The 16,869-nt window shown below is 43.3% G+C and overlaps 1 protein-coding gene across 1 annotated transcript in view; it reads right to left on the reverse strand.

Annotated features, from left to right (window-relative positions):
• Positions 1-13,167, reverse strand: part of LOC309549345 (alkaline phosphatase, tissue-nonspecific isozyme-like) — a gene marked incomplete at its 5' end in the record, with an annotated part of 80,021 nt that extends 66,854 nt beyond the window's left edge. The window contains one exon of the mRNA XM_082249545.1: positions 13,080-13,167. Within this exon, the coding sequence (XP_082105671.1) occupies positions 13,080-13,167 (88 nt within the window). The remainder of the gene's footprint in view (positions 1-13,079) is intronic.
• Positions 13,168-16,869: the final 3,702 nt, after the last annotated feature.

Raw genomic sequence — 16,869 nt, forward strand, 5'->3', positions numbered from 1 at the left:
TTTCAGTTTTTCTTTTTTAATAAATCTGCAACAATGTCAACAATTCTGTGTTTTTCTGTCAGTATGGGGTGCTATGTGTACATTCATGAGGAAGAAGAATGAACCTAAATGATTTTAGCAAATGGCTGCAATATAACAAAGAGTGAAAAATTTAAGGGGGTCTGAATACTTTCCGTACCCACTGTACTTAATGAATTTGGCACAACACTTTTAGGCTCCATGCACACTGACTTAAAAATCGCTGCTACTACAGGAGTTTTTGTTTTGCCTGTAGAAGCAGCCTAATGTTATTATATGTGTCCTTGCACATTAGGCCAATTACAGGCTTATTTTGAGCTCAACGTTTAGAGGCAGGTAAAAAAAAAAAAAACCTTCTGGATTGTATTTCTGAATGGAGCTTTCAGGCAGAAAAAAATGGAAAAAATTCTCCTAAACTCATCTAAACTATGTACAAAAATCACTCTATATGAGCGTTTTTTTCACCAAGGAAACTGGCATTTTTTTAAGCCCAGTGTGCATGGATTCAAAAAAGTGGAGCAGCAGCTTTATTGAATTCCCCTTAAGTGTTTGTCACTTACAGACAAAAAAAAAAAGAAAATAATCATCTTGTTGTTTGAAAACATTCTAAGGGAAAAAAGTGCCCTATGCAACTGGGGAGCAATAATCCGTGATAAAGGACAACAGCTAATGGTTTAGTAATAGCATCATACAGCAATTAGAGCATATAATGAGCTCTAAAGATAACTCCAAGCACAAGATAGTATGATTGTGATAACATTGGTGAGTTAATGTACATAATTATGACGAAATAGCTATTGCGCTGTGATAACCACTGCTTGTAAAAGTGTTCTTACTTTAGAATTGATTAAGAAAATTGTGTTCATTGGGGTAACATCTAACCTTACAAAACGGATACTGCATTTGTTACTTTAGCACACCTCGGAGAGTTGGGGAACTTGCACAGGAATCGCTATATTTTGGAATTGCTTTCTACCAGATATTCTAGAGGTGATGATGCACAGCTGATTCGGATTATAGTGACAAAAACGCTCTCTGTATGTCCTTCTGTAGCCAGATGCAGCGTGATGTCGCTCTGTTTGTTGGTTTAAACTGCCAAATCTCCATAACTCGCTGTAGTAGCGACATCTTGGTTCCTCAGCTTCGAAGGAAGCGATTTTATAGTGATAAGACAGCTTGTTTGAGATCCTGATGTTGCCTCTTTTCGACAAATTGCTAGCGATCTCTGTATTCACTTTAGGTCCTTCTAAATACAGTTTGCTTTAGTGTATTATTTACTATACATAGTTTGTGTATATTTCTTGTTATATGTTCTTGTTGATAAATTTGTAAAATAAGCCTCATTTGGCGACTATGTATGTGCTATGTTCACGGTTATGATAGTTGTTGGCTTGTCTATATAATTTGTATAATGAAATCACTGGTGTAGTCAAGAATATTCATGCTGTGATCTTCCTTTTAAAAAAATATTGGTATGAAAGGCCATCTTGGGAAGCAAACCAAGAATCTAAAAGAAACCATAGTAAGCTTTATGTACAATGAAGCACAAAAGATAGCATTGTTTTTTCTACTCCTATTTGGACATCAGATCCCAGTAATAAAGACTAATGTATAATGTATAAACGGCACCAGAACTTTAAAGGTGTCACACCATCAGCCATAACCCCAAAACAATATTTATGGTTGATGGTGAGAAACATTTAAGCCTCATACACACGCACCGATTATTGGCCAACCGATCGGCCGTCTTTTGTCCAGTGTTGTTTGTTGGTTGAAATGTGCTCTAGACTTGCACTGGACTTTTGTTGGCCGACAGAAACCAACTTCAGAAGTGATGTCATGTTCTGGTTTACTTTCCGTGTGTTTTTTCTTCTCTGAGCATGCCCAGTCTTGCTCATCACATTTTTGTCTGCCGAAATCTGTACTGACTGACGAACAATCGGCCGTTCTGTTGACGGCCAACAAAAATTTTATAGCATGCACACCAGATTTTGTTCGGCCGAAAAGTCACAGTCGGTTGTCGGTAGCATCATACTAACAAGCCGATAATCGGCCGATCGGAGGTTGGCCGAAAATTCACGGCCAACAATCGGTGCGTGTGTACGAGGCTTTAGTGTCCATGCACACAGGCTTAAAAAATGCTGCTTCTACAGGAGTTTAGCATTTTGCATGTAGAAGCAGCTCAGTGTTATGTCCATGCACATTATGATGTTTAGACGTGTATTTAAGCTCAGTGTTTAAAGGCAAAATGAAAAACCTTCTGTCAGCAGTTTTCTGGCAGAAAAAAACAAAACCCTAAATGCTCGCTAAAAGCATTTCTTTTCTGCCACAGTGTCGATTTTTTTTTAAGTCCAGTGTGCATGGACCCTAAAAATCCTTGGTGTTGCAGTTGATACAATAGTCTTATGTACAATCATTTATTATCTGCAGTCACAACAGGTAAGCTGGACACTACTCTCAGATGAAAACAAAAATGATAATTTGATATTATTCACTTATAGTTAAATTATTTCTTTGTTAATGTAAAGATAATGCTCTTAATTTATATTCTGCAATCAGTCAACATTTTTTGTGTTAAAGTGGTATTAAACCTAAAAACAAAAATGTAATTTATTGCAGCTTAGCATTCCTTAGATGTAAAGGCTGCATTTGTTTTCTTTTTTTTCAGGCTTTTTTTCACCTGATAACCCGGCCAGTAACACACTTCCTGTTTTAGGGTGTCTAAAAGCATTGTCTGTCTTGGGGAAGGGTAATGTTAGACAAGCAGATTTAAATGGACTTGACCAGTGGCGGCTGGTGCTCAAAATTTTTGGGGGGGCACAAACAGAAAAATGTAATAGGCATTGCTTTGCGGCAAAAAACGCTGTAAAAAATTGCGTGACTTTGAGGTCGCAAAAGTGTGAAAGTAATCAAGGTATAGTGTGCCCCCTTTCAATGCAGAGAGACCAGCGTGCCCCCTTTCAATGTAGAGAGACCAGCGTGCCCCCTTTCAATGCACAGTGTCCAGCGTGCCCCCTTTCAATGCACAGTGACCAGCGTGCCCCCTTTCAATGCACAGTGACCAGCGTGCCCCCTTTCAATGCACAGTGACCAGCGTGGCCCCTTTCAATGCACAGTGACCAGCGTGCCCCCTTAAATGCAGTGACCAGCGTACATGCCCCCTTCAATGCAGAGATCAGCGTACATGCCCCCAATGCAGAGACCAGCATACATGTCCCCTTCAATGCAGTGACCAGCATACCATTCCCCCAATGCAGAGATCAGCGTACATGCCCCCAATGCAGTGACCAGTGTACATGCCCCCAATGCAGTGACCAGCATACATGCCCCCAATGCAGTGACCAGCATACATGCCTCCAATGCAGAGATCAGCGTGCGCGCCCCCTTCAATGCAGTGACCAGCATACATGCCCCCAATGCAGTGACCAGCATACATGCCCCCAATGCAGAGATCAGCGTGTGTGCCCCCTTCAATGCAGTGACCAGCATACATGGCCCCTTCAATGCAGTGACCAGCGTACATGCCCCCTTCAATGCAGAGATCATCATACATGCCCCCAATGCAGAGACCAGCATACGTGTCCCCTTCAATGCAGTGAGCAGCATACCATTCCACCAATGCAGAGATCAGCGTACATGCCCCCAATGCAGTGACCAGCATACATGCCCCCAATGCAGAGACAAGCATACATGCCCCCAATGCAGAGACAAGCATACATGCCCCCAATGCAGAGACAAGCATACATGCCCCCAATGCAGTGACCAGCATACATGCCCCCAATGCAGAGACAAGCATACATGCCCCCTTCAATGCAGTGACCAGTGTACATGCCCCCAATGCAGTGACCAGCGTACATGCCCCCAATGCAGTGACCAGCATACATGCCCTCAAATGCAGAGATCAGCGTGCGTGCCCCCAATGTAGTGACCAGCATACATTCCCCCAATGCAGAGATCAGTGTGCGTGCCCCCTTACTTACCTGGAGCATCAGCGGCGGGCGGCTTCTCCTCAGTCCCGGTGACCGGCAGCACGTCTCCTCCCATCCTTCCGCTCCCGCCTCCTCCTCGGCCAATGGCATGGGGTTTGCCTTGTGGCCAATCAGGAAGCGCATATCCTGATTGGCCAGGAGGAGGATCGGTGTGACAATAGCGAATTTTCATTTGCTATTGTCACATAATGGTGGGCTCTGGACACACTGCTCTGCGCCCCGGGTCCACCCTTTGCATCGCCCTATTAGAGCCTCTGGCTCTAATCAGGTGATGCCAAAAAAAAATCCCCATTGAACTCCATGCGTCCGGCGCCCCTGCATGCAGATTAGGGGGCTGGACGCATGGATGGGGGGGGGGGGGCGGCGCCCCTACGCCCTCAGTACACCGGCCGCCACTGGACTTGACTAACAAATTGAAGTTGAGAGGACTTTGAGTTGAGATACTTTGAGAGGAATTTTACGAAGGGTCCTTTCACACGGGCGGTCCGTAGTCCGTTTTTCATCCCATCCGTTTGCGGATGAAAAACGGACATAATGTATGTCTATGGGATTGCAGACGTTAGCGGATGACTATCAGCTGACATGTGTTTTGCGTCCATTCCGTTCAGTTCCGTTTTTTGAGACGGAAGAGAACCCTATTTTTCTTCTGTTTAACCACTTGCCGCCCGCCCACCGTCAAATGACGGCGGAGCGGTGCGGCTATTGTTCTGGGTCGACGTCATATGACGGTGGCCCATTCAGGCAGGGCAGGCACGTGATTGTGTGCGCGCCGCCCTGCACTGTCGGTGGGGGCATGTCCCTGAGACACAGCGCGTCACTGGCAGGGGGGAAATAGCCAATGGCCTAGGCTGTTTCCCACGTGATCGGCTGTGTTCTAATCACACAGCTGATCACAATAGAGAAGCCCGGAAGAAGACCGCGGCTCTGTGTTCCCTAGGAACACAGCTAGTCACTGGCAGTAGTAAACAGCCACTAACAGTGGCTGTTTACTATGTGATCGACTGTGAATCCATTTACAGCCGATCACAAATGTAAATACAGAGCAGTGACTCACTGTTACTAGCTCTTCTCCCCTCACACACCGTTTCCAGTGTGAGGAGAGCAGAGCCAGAAACAGTGAGTTACTGCTCTGTATACCTGTCAATGTAAAAGCGCACCAATAAATGTCCCCACACAGTCCTTAGCCCCCCCCAATTGCACCTGTCACCCAACAGTCACCTCATCAGTGCCCCCCATAAAGTGCACCTGTCACCAGAGACTGCCATCACTACCGCCGTGCACCAGTGCCCATCACCGGTCACCCATCGGTGATCATCGCCCGTCACCTGTCACCCCATCAATCACCGTCACCTGTCACCCCATCAGTCATCGTCATCTGTCACCCCATCAATTATCGTCACTTGTCACTCCATCAGTGATCGTCATCTGTCACCCCATCAATCATCGTCACCTGTCACCCCATCAGTGATCGTCATCTGTCACCCCATCAGTCATCGTCTCCTGTCACCCCATCAGTTATCGTCATCTGTCACCCCATCAATCATCGTCACCTGTCACTCCATCAGTGATCGTCACCTGTCACCCCATCAGTGATCGTCATCTGTCACCCCATCAATAATCGTCACCTGTCACCCCATCAGTGATCGTCATCTGTCACCCCATCAATCATAGTCACCTGTCACCCCATCAGTAATCGTCATCTGGCACCCAATCAATCATCGTCATCTGTCACCCCATCAGTCATCGTAATCTGTCACCCCATCAGTCGTCACCTGTCACCCCATCAGTCATCGTCACCTGTCACCCCATCAATCATCGTCACCTGTCACCCCATCAGTCATCCTCATCTGTCATCCCATCAATTATCGTCACTTGTCACCCCATCAGTGATCGTCATCTGTCACCCCATCAATCATTGTCACCTGTCACCCCATCAGTGATCGTCATCTGTCACCCCATCAGTCATCGTCACCTGTCACCCCATCAGTCATCGTCACCTGTCACCCCATCAGTTATCGTCATCTGTCACCCCATCAGTCATCGTCATCTGTCACCCCATCAATCATCGTCACCTGTCACCCCATCAGTCATCGTCATCTGTCACCCCATCAATTATCGTCACTTGTCACCCCATCAGTCATCGTCACCTGTCACCCCATCAATCATCACCTGTCACCCAATCAGTCATCGTCATCTGTCACCCCATCAATTATCATCACTTGTCACCCCATCAGTGATCGTCATCTGTCACCCCATCAATCGTCACTTGTCACCCCATCAGTGATCGTCATCTGTCACCGCATCAATCATCGTCACTTGTCACCCCATCAGTGATCGTCATCTGTCACCCCATCAATCATCGTCACCTGTCACCCCATCAGTGATCGTCATCTGTCACCCCATCAGTGATCGTCATCTGTCACCCCATCAATCATCGTCACCTGTCACCCCATCAATCATCGTCACCTGTCACCCCATCAGTTATCGTCATCTGTCACCCCATCAGTCATCGTCTCCTGTCACCCCATCAGTTATCGTCATCGGTCACCCCATCAGTCATCGTCACCTGTCACCCCATCAGTCATCGTCACCTGTCACCCCATCAGTCATCGTCACCTGTCACCCCATCACTCATCGTCATCTGTCACCCCATCACTCATCGTCACCTGTCACCCGATCAGTGATTGTCATCTGTCACCCCATCAATCATCGTCACCTGTCACCCCATCAGTGATTGTCATCTGTCACCCCATCAATCATCGTCACATGTCACCCCATCTGTCATTGTAATCTGCCACCCATCAGTGATCATCCGCAGTCAACCGTCACCCAGCCCATCACAGCCAGCAAGTCAAAAAAGATGTACAGCAGCGCTTCATGTCCTCTCCATGACTGATGAGAGCACCGGGGAGCTCTCATCAGTATCCGAATCCAACTCGGAATTTGAAATCGTTAATAGTAGTGGATCGGAGATGGACTCGGACTATTCCTGTACACTTTCCTTTATAGAATGTATTTTGTAGTGTAATTCTTGGTATGTACATGCTATGTGTTAGAAATATGAGGGGCCTTCAAAAATGATAGGTTGTCAGGAAATTAGATGTGTATTTTATGTTCTCAGAATGCCTGATGGTGCTACTTGAATGTTGGGCCTCTGTATGTGGTCAGACTATGTAAAAGTCTCACACATGTGGTATTGCCATACTGAGGAGTAGCAGAATGTATTTTGGGATGCAATTTTTGCTATATACATGCAACCACTTACCGGCCGCCTAACGACTATATACGTCGGCCATTTAAAGCTAAATACTGGGGTTATGGCAGCAGATAGCTGCCATAACCCCAGTATTTTTTTAAATGGCTGGCGGTCGGCTTTCAGATAAGGGTGGTCCCAGTGGCGGATTCACTGCAGAATTACCCTTACGGTGCAGGGGAAGAGGGCCCCCCCCCTCCCGCCGCATCCCAGACATTTTCCCAGCTTATCGGACCCGCCGGCAGCGGGGAAAACTATCCGGTCCCGGGTCCTCAGAGACAGGAAGTCGAGTGAGGGCAAGATGGCCCTCACTCGACTCTATGGTCTTGGAGGACCGGAGATATGTCAAAAGTCGTTGCCTAGCAACCGGTTTAAAGTGCCGGGTTTTTTTTTGTTTTTTTGGGGTTTTTTTCTTTATCAACAATTTATTTTTATTTTTTTGTTTTTTTTTAGTGTAGTTGTGAGGTGTGAGGTCTTTTGGACCCCAGATCTCACAATAAAGAGGACTTGTCATGCCTATTTCTATTACAAGGGATGTTTACATTCCTTGTAATAGGAATAAAAATGATCAAAACATTTTTTTTTAAAACTGTGTAAAAATAAAAAATTAATAAATAAAATAAATAGGAAAAAAAGAAATTAAAGCGCCCTGTCCCCGTTCGCTCGCGCGCAGAAGCGAACGCATACGCAAGTCCCGCCCACATATGTAAACGGTGTTCAAACCACACATGTGAGGTATCGCCGTGATCGTTAGAGCAAGAGCAATAATTTGAGCCCTAGACCTCCTCTGTAACTCTAAGCTGGTAACCTGTAGACATTTTTTAATTGTTGCCTATGGGGATTTTTAAGTACCAAGCTTTTGCGCCATTCCGTGAGCGTGCGCAATTTTGAAGGATGACATGTTGGGTATCTAATTACTCGGCGTATCATTATCTTTCACATTATGGATAAAAATTGGGCTGAATTTACTGTTTTCTTATTTTTTAATTCCAAAAAGTGAAATTCTTTTAAAAAAATTGCATTTGGAAGACTGCTGTGCAAATATGGTGTGATAAAAAATATTGCAATGATCTCCATTTTATTCTCTAGGGTCTCTGCTAAAAAAAATATATAATGTTTGGGGGTTCTAAGTAGTTTTCTAGCAAAAAAAAATGATTTTAGCTTGTAATTACCAAGTGTCAAAAATAGGCCCAGTCTTAAAGTGGATAAATGGACAACATTGTGTAAAGTGCTACTTGGATTTTAGGCCTCTGTATGTGGCTAGGCTGTGTAAAAGTGTCACACATTTGGTATCGCTATACTCAGGAGGAATAGCAGAATGTATTTTGGGGTGAAATTTTTGCTATGTGCATGCTATGTGTTGGAAATATTTCATAAATGGACAACTTTGTGTAAACAAAAAATGCATTTTCATTTTCTTTCCACAGGTTCCAAAAACTTGTGGAAAAAAATGACACGTTCAAAAGACTCATTGTGCCTCAAAAATTATATGTTGGGGTGTTTGCTTTCCAAAATGGGGTCATTTTATGGGGGTTTCCATTGTCCTGGTGCTCCAGGGCCTTCAAAAGTGCGATAGGTTGTCAGGAAATTATATGTGTAATTTATGCTCCTAGAATGCCGGACAGTGCTACTTGGATGTTAGGCCTCTGTATGTGGCCAGGCTGTGAAAAAGTCTCACACATGTGGTATCGCCATACTCAGGAGGAGTAGTAGAATGTGTTTTGGGGTGTAGTTGCAAGCATACATATACTGTGTGAGAGAAATAACCGTTAATACGTCAATTTGTAAAAAAAAAAAAAAAAAAAAAAACAATCTTCATTTTGCAAAGAATTGTGGGAAAAAAATACAACTTCAAAAAACTCACCATGCCACTTATTAAATACCTTGGAATGTCTACTTTCCAAAAAGGGGTAATTTGGGGGGTATTTGTACTTTCCTGACTTTTTAGTGTCTCAAGAAATGAGATAGGCCTTCAGTACATCAGGTGTGATCAAGTGTGATAAATTTTCAATGATTAGCACCATAGCTTGTGGACTCTATAACTTTCACAAAGACCAAATAATATACACTTATTTGGGTTATTTTTACCAAAGATAAGTAGCAGTATACATTTTGGCCAACATTTGTGAAGAAAAATTACTCATTTGCAAAATTTTATGACAGAAACAAAGAAAAATGCGTTTTTACACAATATTTTCTTTTTTTATTTATAGCACAAAAAAATAAAAAACCCAGTAGTGATTAAATACCGTCAAAAGAAAGCTCTATTTGTGTGAAGAAAAGGACACACATTTTTTTATGGGTACAGTGTTGCATGACTGAGTAATTGTCATTCAAAGTGTGAGAGCGCTGAAAGCTGAAAATCGGTCTGGGCAGGAAGGGGGTGAAAGTGCACTGCAGGCAAGTGGTTAAAAAACGGAACGGACGCAAAATCGAATGTCATCCGCTAACGTCCGCAATCCCATAGACATACATTGTGTCTGTTTTTCATCCGCAAACGGATGGATGAAAAACAGACATATGGAACGGACCCTACAAAAGTGCATCCGTGTCCGTTAAAAAAAAAAAAAGTGACTGAACAGAAAAAAAAAACAGATCGTCCTGTGTGAAAGGACCCTAAAGGCCCGTACACACAATAAGAAAATCTGAAGGAAAATTTCATCGTTTCAATAGCCGACTCCGACTTTTAGGCCGAAAAAATCCTGATGTGCAGGCTATAAAATGTTTATCGTCCGTCAACACAACATCCGATTTTCGTCTCATTAGTACAGTTTGACGGAAAAAAATCTTAAGAGCAAGACTAGGCATGCTCAGAGATGAAAGAACACATACAAAGCAATCCAACACATGACATCACTTCTGAAGTAGAATTCTGTCGTACGGGAAAATTCATATGGAAATAACCTCTTCACTTTCCACATCAGACTAGCGTGCCACAAAAAACGGACGACAGATCGTTCGATAATCTGATTGTGTGTACGGGGCTTAAGACTGGTGTAGACAGAATCCGGAACAGCTGTGCATGGCAAACCAATCTGCTTTCACTTCCAAAGCTGAATTGAACAAGCTGAAGACAGAAGCCGAAGACAGGAGCTGATTGATTACAATGGACAGCTGCTCCAGATTTAGTAAATTCTCCCCAATATTAGCACAAACAGTTTTTTGTTTTCCTTTTTTTTCATTTTGGGATCAATGTTTTACATAAATGGATAAAAGCCAACCAATGTAACCACTTCTGTCAATGGTAAATGGTTTGCCTCTACTCAACTCTCTAACTGCTACTTTGTCTGGACAGCTTTGTTCAAAAATAACAGACTAAAGCCTCGTACACGCGCACCGATTGTTGGCCGACCGATCGGCCGTCTTTTGTCCAGTGTTGTTGTGTTGGTTGAAATGTGCTCTAGACTTGCACTGGACTTTTGTTGGCCGACAGAAACCAACTTCACAAGTGATGTCATGTTCTGGTTTACTTTCCGTGTGTTTTTTCTTCTCTGAGCATGCCCAGTCTTGCTCATCACATTTTTGTCTGCCGAAATCTGTACTGACTGACGAACAATCGGCCGTTCTGTTGAAGGCCAACAAAAATTTTATAGCATGCACACCAGATTTTGTTCGGCCGAAAAGTCGCAGTAGGTTGTCGGAAGCATCATACTAACAAGTCGACAATCGGGCAATCGGACGTTGGCCGAAAATTCACGGCCAACAATCGGTGCGTGTGTACGAGGCATTAGACCCCATTCACACTAATACGACTTGTCAGGCGACTTGGTCAGCCTGACAAGTCGCGGACCGTCGCGGTCCATTGTGTGGTACAGGAACCGTTCTAATAGGAGCGACACAAGTCGCTCCGACTTAGAAAAAGGGTCCTGTACTACTTCGGGGCGACCTGGAGCGACTTGCATAGACATTCATTATATGAAGTCCGTGCAAGTCGCGCCGAAGTCGCGGTGCACGCGACTTCACAAGTCGCCCCCTAAGTCGGATCGCCATAGTGTGAACCGACTGTTACTGGCCATTCAACAGGTGATATAAAAGGAAAAAGGCCTAAAAAAAAAAAAAAAAAAAAAAAAACAAATGCAGCCACCTTATCTAAGAATAGCTAAACTGCAATTTAAAAGATTTGTGCTTTTGGTATTAATACCACTTTAAGTCTTATATTCCTTTTATTTACTCTTATTTGGACATCACATTCAAGTAATAAAGACTATTGTATCAACTGCAACACTCAGGAATTTAAAGGTGTCACACCATTAGCCATAAAACTCAAAAAAATATTTATAGCTGATGGTGTGACATCTTTTTAACCTGTGGTGCAGTTGATCATAGAATAGATTTTTGTTTCACCTGCAGTCACAACACTTATGCCTCGTACACACGCATCGATAGTTGGCCGTGAATTTTCGGCCAACGTCTGATCGGCCGATTTTCGGCTTGTTAGTATGATGCTTTCGATAACCGACTGCGACTTTTCGGCCGAACAAAATCTAGTGTGCATGTTATTAAATTTTTGTTGGCCGTCAACAGAACGGCCGATTTTCCGTCAGTCAGTACAGATTTCGGCAGACAAAAATCAGATGAGCAAGACTGGGCATGCTCAGAGAAGAAAAACACACGGAAAGTAAACCAATCACTTCTGAAGTTGGTTGTTGTTGGCGGAGAAAATTTGTGTGCAGTCTAGAGCACATTTCAACCAACACAACAACACTGGACAAAAGACGGCCGATCGGTCGGCCAACAATCGGTGCGTGTGTACGAGGCATTAAGCTAAGGACATCTATGGTATGTCAGATGAAAAAACAAATAATTTTATATTATTCAGTCAAATTTAAAATATTTATTTTTATTGTTAATGTAAAGATAACTCCTACAAATGATCAATTGCAATTGATCAAACATTTCTGGTGTTCATTTGAGAGCACCTGTTAAGTAAAACACCTTTGCAGCAAGGCTGTGGAGATACTGACTATTCCATAATAACTACTCATAAAAACATCCTAGTTCGGAGCCACTAACTTGGTGAATGAGTTTTGCTTCTCTGCCCAGAATTAGTATGCAGCACATGAGTTGGAAAATTGTTGCCTCCACTAAATTCTTCTGACGTGGGTGTTATGATTTCCTCAAATAATACAACATTGTATTCAGTTCAGTATCCCTTAACAACAATAAACAATCTCCATTTGCTCTATTTTTAAATGATGAAAGTTTGGCTAGTTGCTATCGGTTACTACACATTGTTGCGCTTTCACCACAACTAGAGAGAATTTGGTTGATTTACTAGAAGCTGGAAATCCTCATTTACATTATGTGAATATTTCTTCAGTTATCAGATCATATGAAAAACAAGTTCCTGTTTATTTCATCAATACATGACTAATTATTTGAAGTAAAACAGGTATTTGTTTTTCACAAATTTGAATAACAGAAGTGCTAAAAATTTTTTTTACATTTCTGTGAACAATAACTACTCCTAACTGTAATTTCATTAAGATTGAATCTATGTTACCTTGTACATTAACACTAGCATATGTGTCTTTAAAACTGATGGCAGAAGTGGGATGATACATATAATAAACATGTAGTCCTGGTAGCATACATATTTGCAATCGAAATACCAAATGCAATTAAAAATATTGCAATAATATGCAAGATGCAGTTACCCAGGACAACCAGTTTGATTTTCTCTCCCTGTAGTCAGAGCAATGAAAGATACATTCCTAATGGTTGTTATCTTAATTTGGGTTACTCTAGATCGGATGGGAGCCCCTGATGGTTCATGACAGTTGGGGCTATACACAGTGCCTAATTGAATATTGGCTCACCTAGAGAAATTGCTGCTCCTGTGCAGAGTGGGACAAATATTAGGACAGGAAGGAGTGCAGCAAAGACAGCTGTATGGATAAATGTCATCTTCTCAGTCTGTGCTCTTCAGCTGTGAATAGATGATGTCACATGAAGCACATTTATATAGAATTGTCAGGACATCAATGTTTAACACCTTTGAACCTCACTGTAAATCCAAGTGTATCGGAAAATAGTTTATCTGTGTTGCTGAAGGTAGGTTTCAAATTTCTGTTCTGCTATGTTCACTGATAGATAATGTCTGGTCTACATGATAGTGAAACCTTTACTGCAACTTAAATATGTAGTGCTACCCCTGAAGGAGCTGCTGGTTAAGATGGATCCTCTCAATAGGCTTACCGCAACCATGGACTTCAGTAGGTCCAGATTTCCTCTACCATATGTGATTCTATTTATCCTTGTTTTTGTAAGTTTGTGTACATATGGTAGAGGAAATCTGGACCTACTGAAGTCCATGGTTGCGGAAAGCCTATTGAGAGGACCCATGGTAGGGATAGGCCGATATATCGGTGGGCGATATGCACTTTCCCCGATATATCGGTATCGGCCCCGGAACTGGCCGATATTGGCAATATTTTTGTGATGTCATTCTGCCTTCTTAGCCTGCCTCCCTCGCCTTGAACAGCCTCGTCTGGAGTCGGGACTAGTCTCGCGGGAGTGTATACCAGCCATACACACACCCAGAGTGGCCCGGTGCCAGCCAGCCACCCACAGGCCCTGTACCAGCCAGCCAGCCAGCCACATGCACTGTATCAGCGAGCCACCCACAGGCCCTGTACCAGTCAGCCAGTCCCCCACAAGCCCTGTACCTGCCAGCCACAGACACTACCAGCCACCCACAGGCCCTGTACCTGCCAACCACATTCGCTGTACCAGCAAGCCAGCCAGCCACCCACAGCCCCTGTGACACACACCCACCACAGGTTGCTAGACAGCCAGTCACCCACCACAGGGTGCCAGCAAGCCAGCCATTAAGCATTAAACAAAAATTAACATGTTCAGTAACAGATTTGTGTCAAAAGTTTTTCAAAACTTTAAATGTACAAAATATCGGCCCATATCGGCCGATACAGATATGCGATGACCAAAATATCGATATCGGCCCTGAAAAAAACATATTGATCTATCCCTAATGTATGGCTTGGCATTACAGCAATGTTATTATATGCTGTGACTTATAACTTTCGCTTGAAAAATATTTTTCAAAAACATTATCGGAAACGAAGATGGGTCCTCTCAAATTGAGGACATTTACAGAATGGAAGATATCCTTGCCTCTGCAAATCACAGAAAGTTTCGCAAAACATGGTTCTACTGGACAGACTATACCTTTTCCTTTAGCTATATTGCCTTGCCACCTGAAACTTGTCAGTCTATTGCCCCACTCTTGGAGCCTTGAAGTGTACATTGTAGGAAGCAGGGGAGGGCTGGCAGCCTTAGGCCTGGGGGGCAAGTCTCGTCAAGTGGCCCGTTGAACCACCGAATCAGCTCACCATCCATGCCCATCTGGTTTTTATAGCAGGTATTGATGTTGTTATGAAACAAGACCAATATGACCCCGATCTCGTTAAAGAGCCGATGCCGCAGCTCATTGCACATGTGATTGGCTGTGTCCAATCACAGTGGATCATGTGTAAAATGTGGAGAGCCAGATCAGTGGCATTTCCTCGCAGGGGAGACCTGTACAGATAATCAGAGCACAGCATTACAGTGCAGCCTCAGCAATGCCCAGCAAGTGACGCCAATCAGTGCTACCTTTCAGTGCTTGCTCATCAGTGCAGCCCATCATTGCATCAGTGCCACCTATTAGTGCCCCATATTAGTGTCTCCACATCAGTGCCACCTAGAAAAATGTTTTAACCACTTCTGGAGCGGACGATTTTCCCCCTTAATGACCAGGCCATTTTTTGTGATTCGGCACTGCGTTATTTTAATGGACAATTGCGCAGTCGTGCGATGCTGTAACCAAATAAAATTGATATCCTTTTTTTTCCTCACAAATAGAGCTTTCTTTTGGTGGTATATGATCACCTGTGCGATTTTTTTTTTTTGTGCTATAAACAAAAATAGTGACAATTCTGAAAAAAACAATATTTTTCACATTCTGCTATATAACATTCACAATAATAATAAAAAAAAATAAAAATCAAACTTTTTTATAATTTTAGGCCAATTTGTATTCTGCTACATATTTTTGGTAAAAAATAAATCCCAATAAGTGTATATTGATTGGTTTGCGCAAAAGTTATCGTGTCTACAAACTAGGGAAAAGATTTATGTCATGTTTATTCTTTACTAGTATTGGCAATTTGGCAGCGATAAGCGATTTTTTGCAGGACTGCAACATTGCGGCGGACAGATCGGACACCTAACTGACATTGTAGACACGATAACTTTTGCGCAAACCAATCAAAATACGCTTATTGGGATTTATTATTTACCAAAAATATGTAGCAGAATACAAATTGGCCTAAAATTATGAAAAAGTTTGATTTTTAATTTTTTTTTATTATTATTGTGAATGTTATATAGCAGAATGTGAAAAATATTGTTTTTTTTCAGAATTGTCACTATTTTTGTTTATAGCACAAAAAAAAAAAAAAATCGCACAGGTGATCATATACCACCAAAAGAAAGCTCTATTTGTGAGGAAAAAAAAGGATATCAATTTTATTTGGTTACAGCATCGCACGACCGCGCAATTGTCCATTAAAATAACGCAGTGCCGAATCACAAAAAATGGCCTGGTCATTAAGGGGGAAAATCGTCCGCTCCAGAAGTGGTTAAAACATTTTTCTAGGTGGCACTGATGTGGAGACACTAATATGGGGCACTAATAGGTGGCACTGATGCAATGATGGGCTGCACTGATGAGCAAGCACTGAAAGGTAGCACTGATTGGCGTCACTTGCTGGGCATTGCTGAGGCTGCACTGTAATGCTGTGCTCTGATTATCTGTACAGGTCTCCCCTGCGAGGAGATGCCACTGATCTGGCTCTCCACATTTTACACATGATCCACTGTGATTGGACACAGCCAATCACATGTGCAATGAGCTGCGGCATCGGCTCTTTAACGAGATCGGGGTCATATTGGTCTTGTTTCATAACAACATCAATACCTGCTATAAAAACCAGATGGGCATGGATGGTGAGCTGATTCGGTGGTTCAACGGGCCACTTGACGAGACTTGCCCCCCAGGCCTAAGGCTGCCAGCCCTCCCCTGTCTGTAACCCTGCCAGAGCCGCCCGAGCAGCAGCACCCGGTCAGCTCCGGCACATGCACAGTCCTGAGCTGCCTGTACAGCGGCCCATTTTACAGGGAATCAGAGCGGCCTGGGGGGAAATTGCCACTTTGCCCCCTGGCCCAGCCCGCCCCTGGTAGGAAGTCATCTCCCACGCCCCTCGAGGGCTGTTTAGAACTGCCACTGACGTTGGGGGCCTCTAAATTGCACACTCCCCACTTTATTTTTTTTCCTGAACAATGTTGACCCATAATTTAAGTTCAATATGTAAATGTAAGGGGAACACTCATGGTGGCAGAGGGGACCCTGCTTTCTTTGTGGTTGGGAACGCTCTTGTAGTAGGTTGATATACTCTGGTTCGTTTTGGTGAGCTTTACAGTCATGTTCTGGAGTAACAGGTTGTTGTTCTCTGTTTTCTTTTGTTCCCCCTGACCATTTCTGGTTTTGTCTTGTTTGTATTCTTACACAGTATTTTGCTAAAAATTTTAAATAAATAAAAACGAAGA

Source organism: Pelophylax lessonae (assembly GCF_965119305.1).
Source record: "Pelophylax lessonae genome assembly, chromosome: 3".
Lineage (NCBI taxonomy): Eukaryota > Metazoa > Chordata > Amphibia > Anura > Ranidae > Pelophylax > Pelophylax lessonae.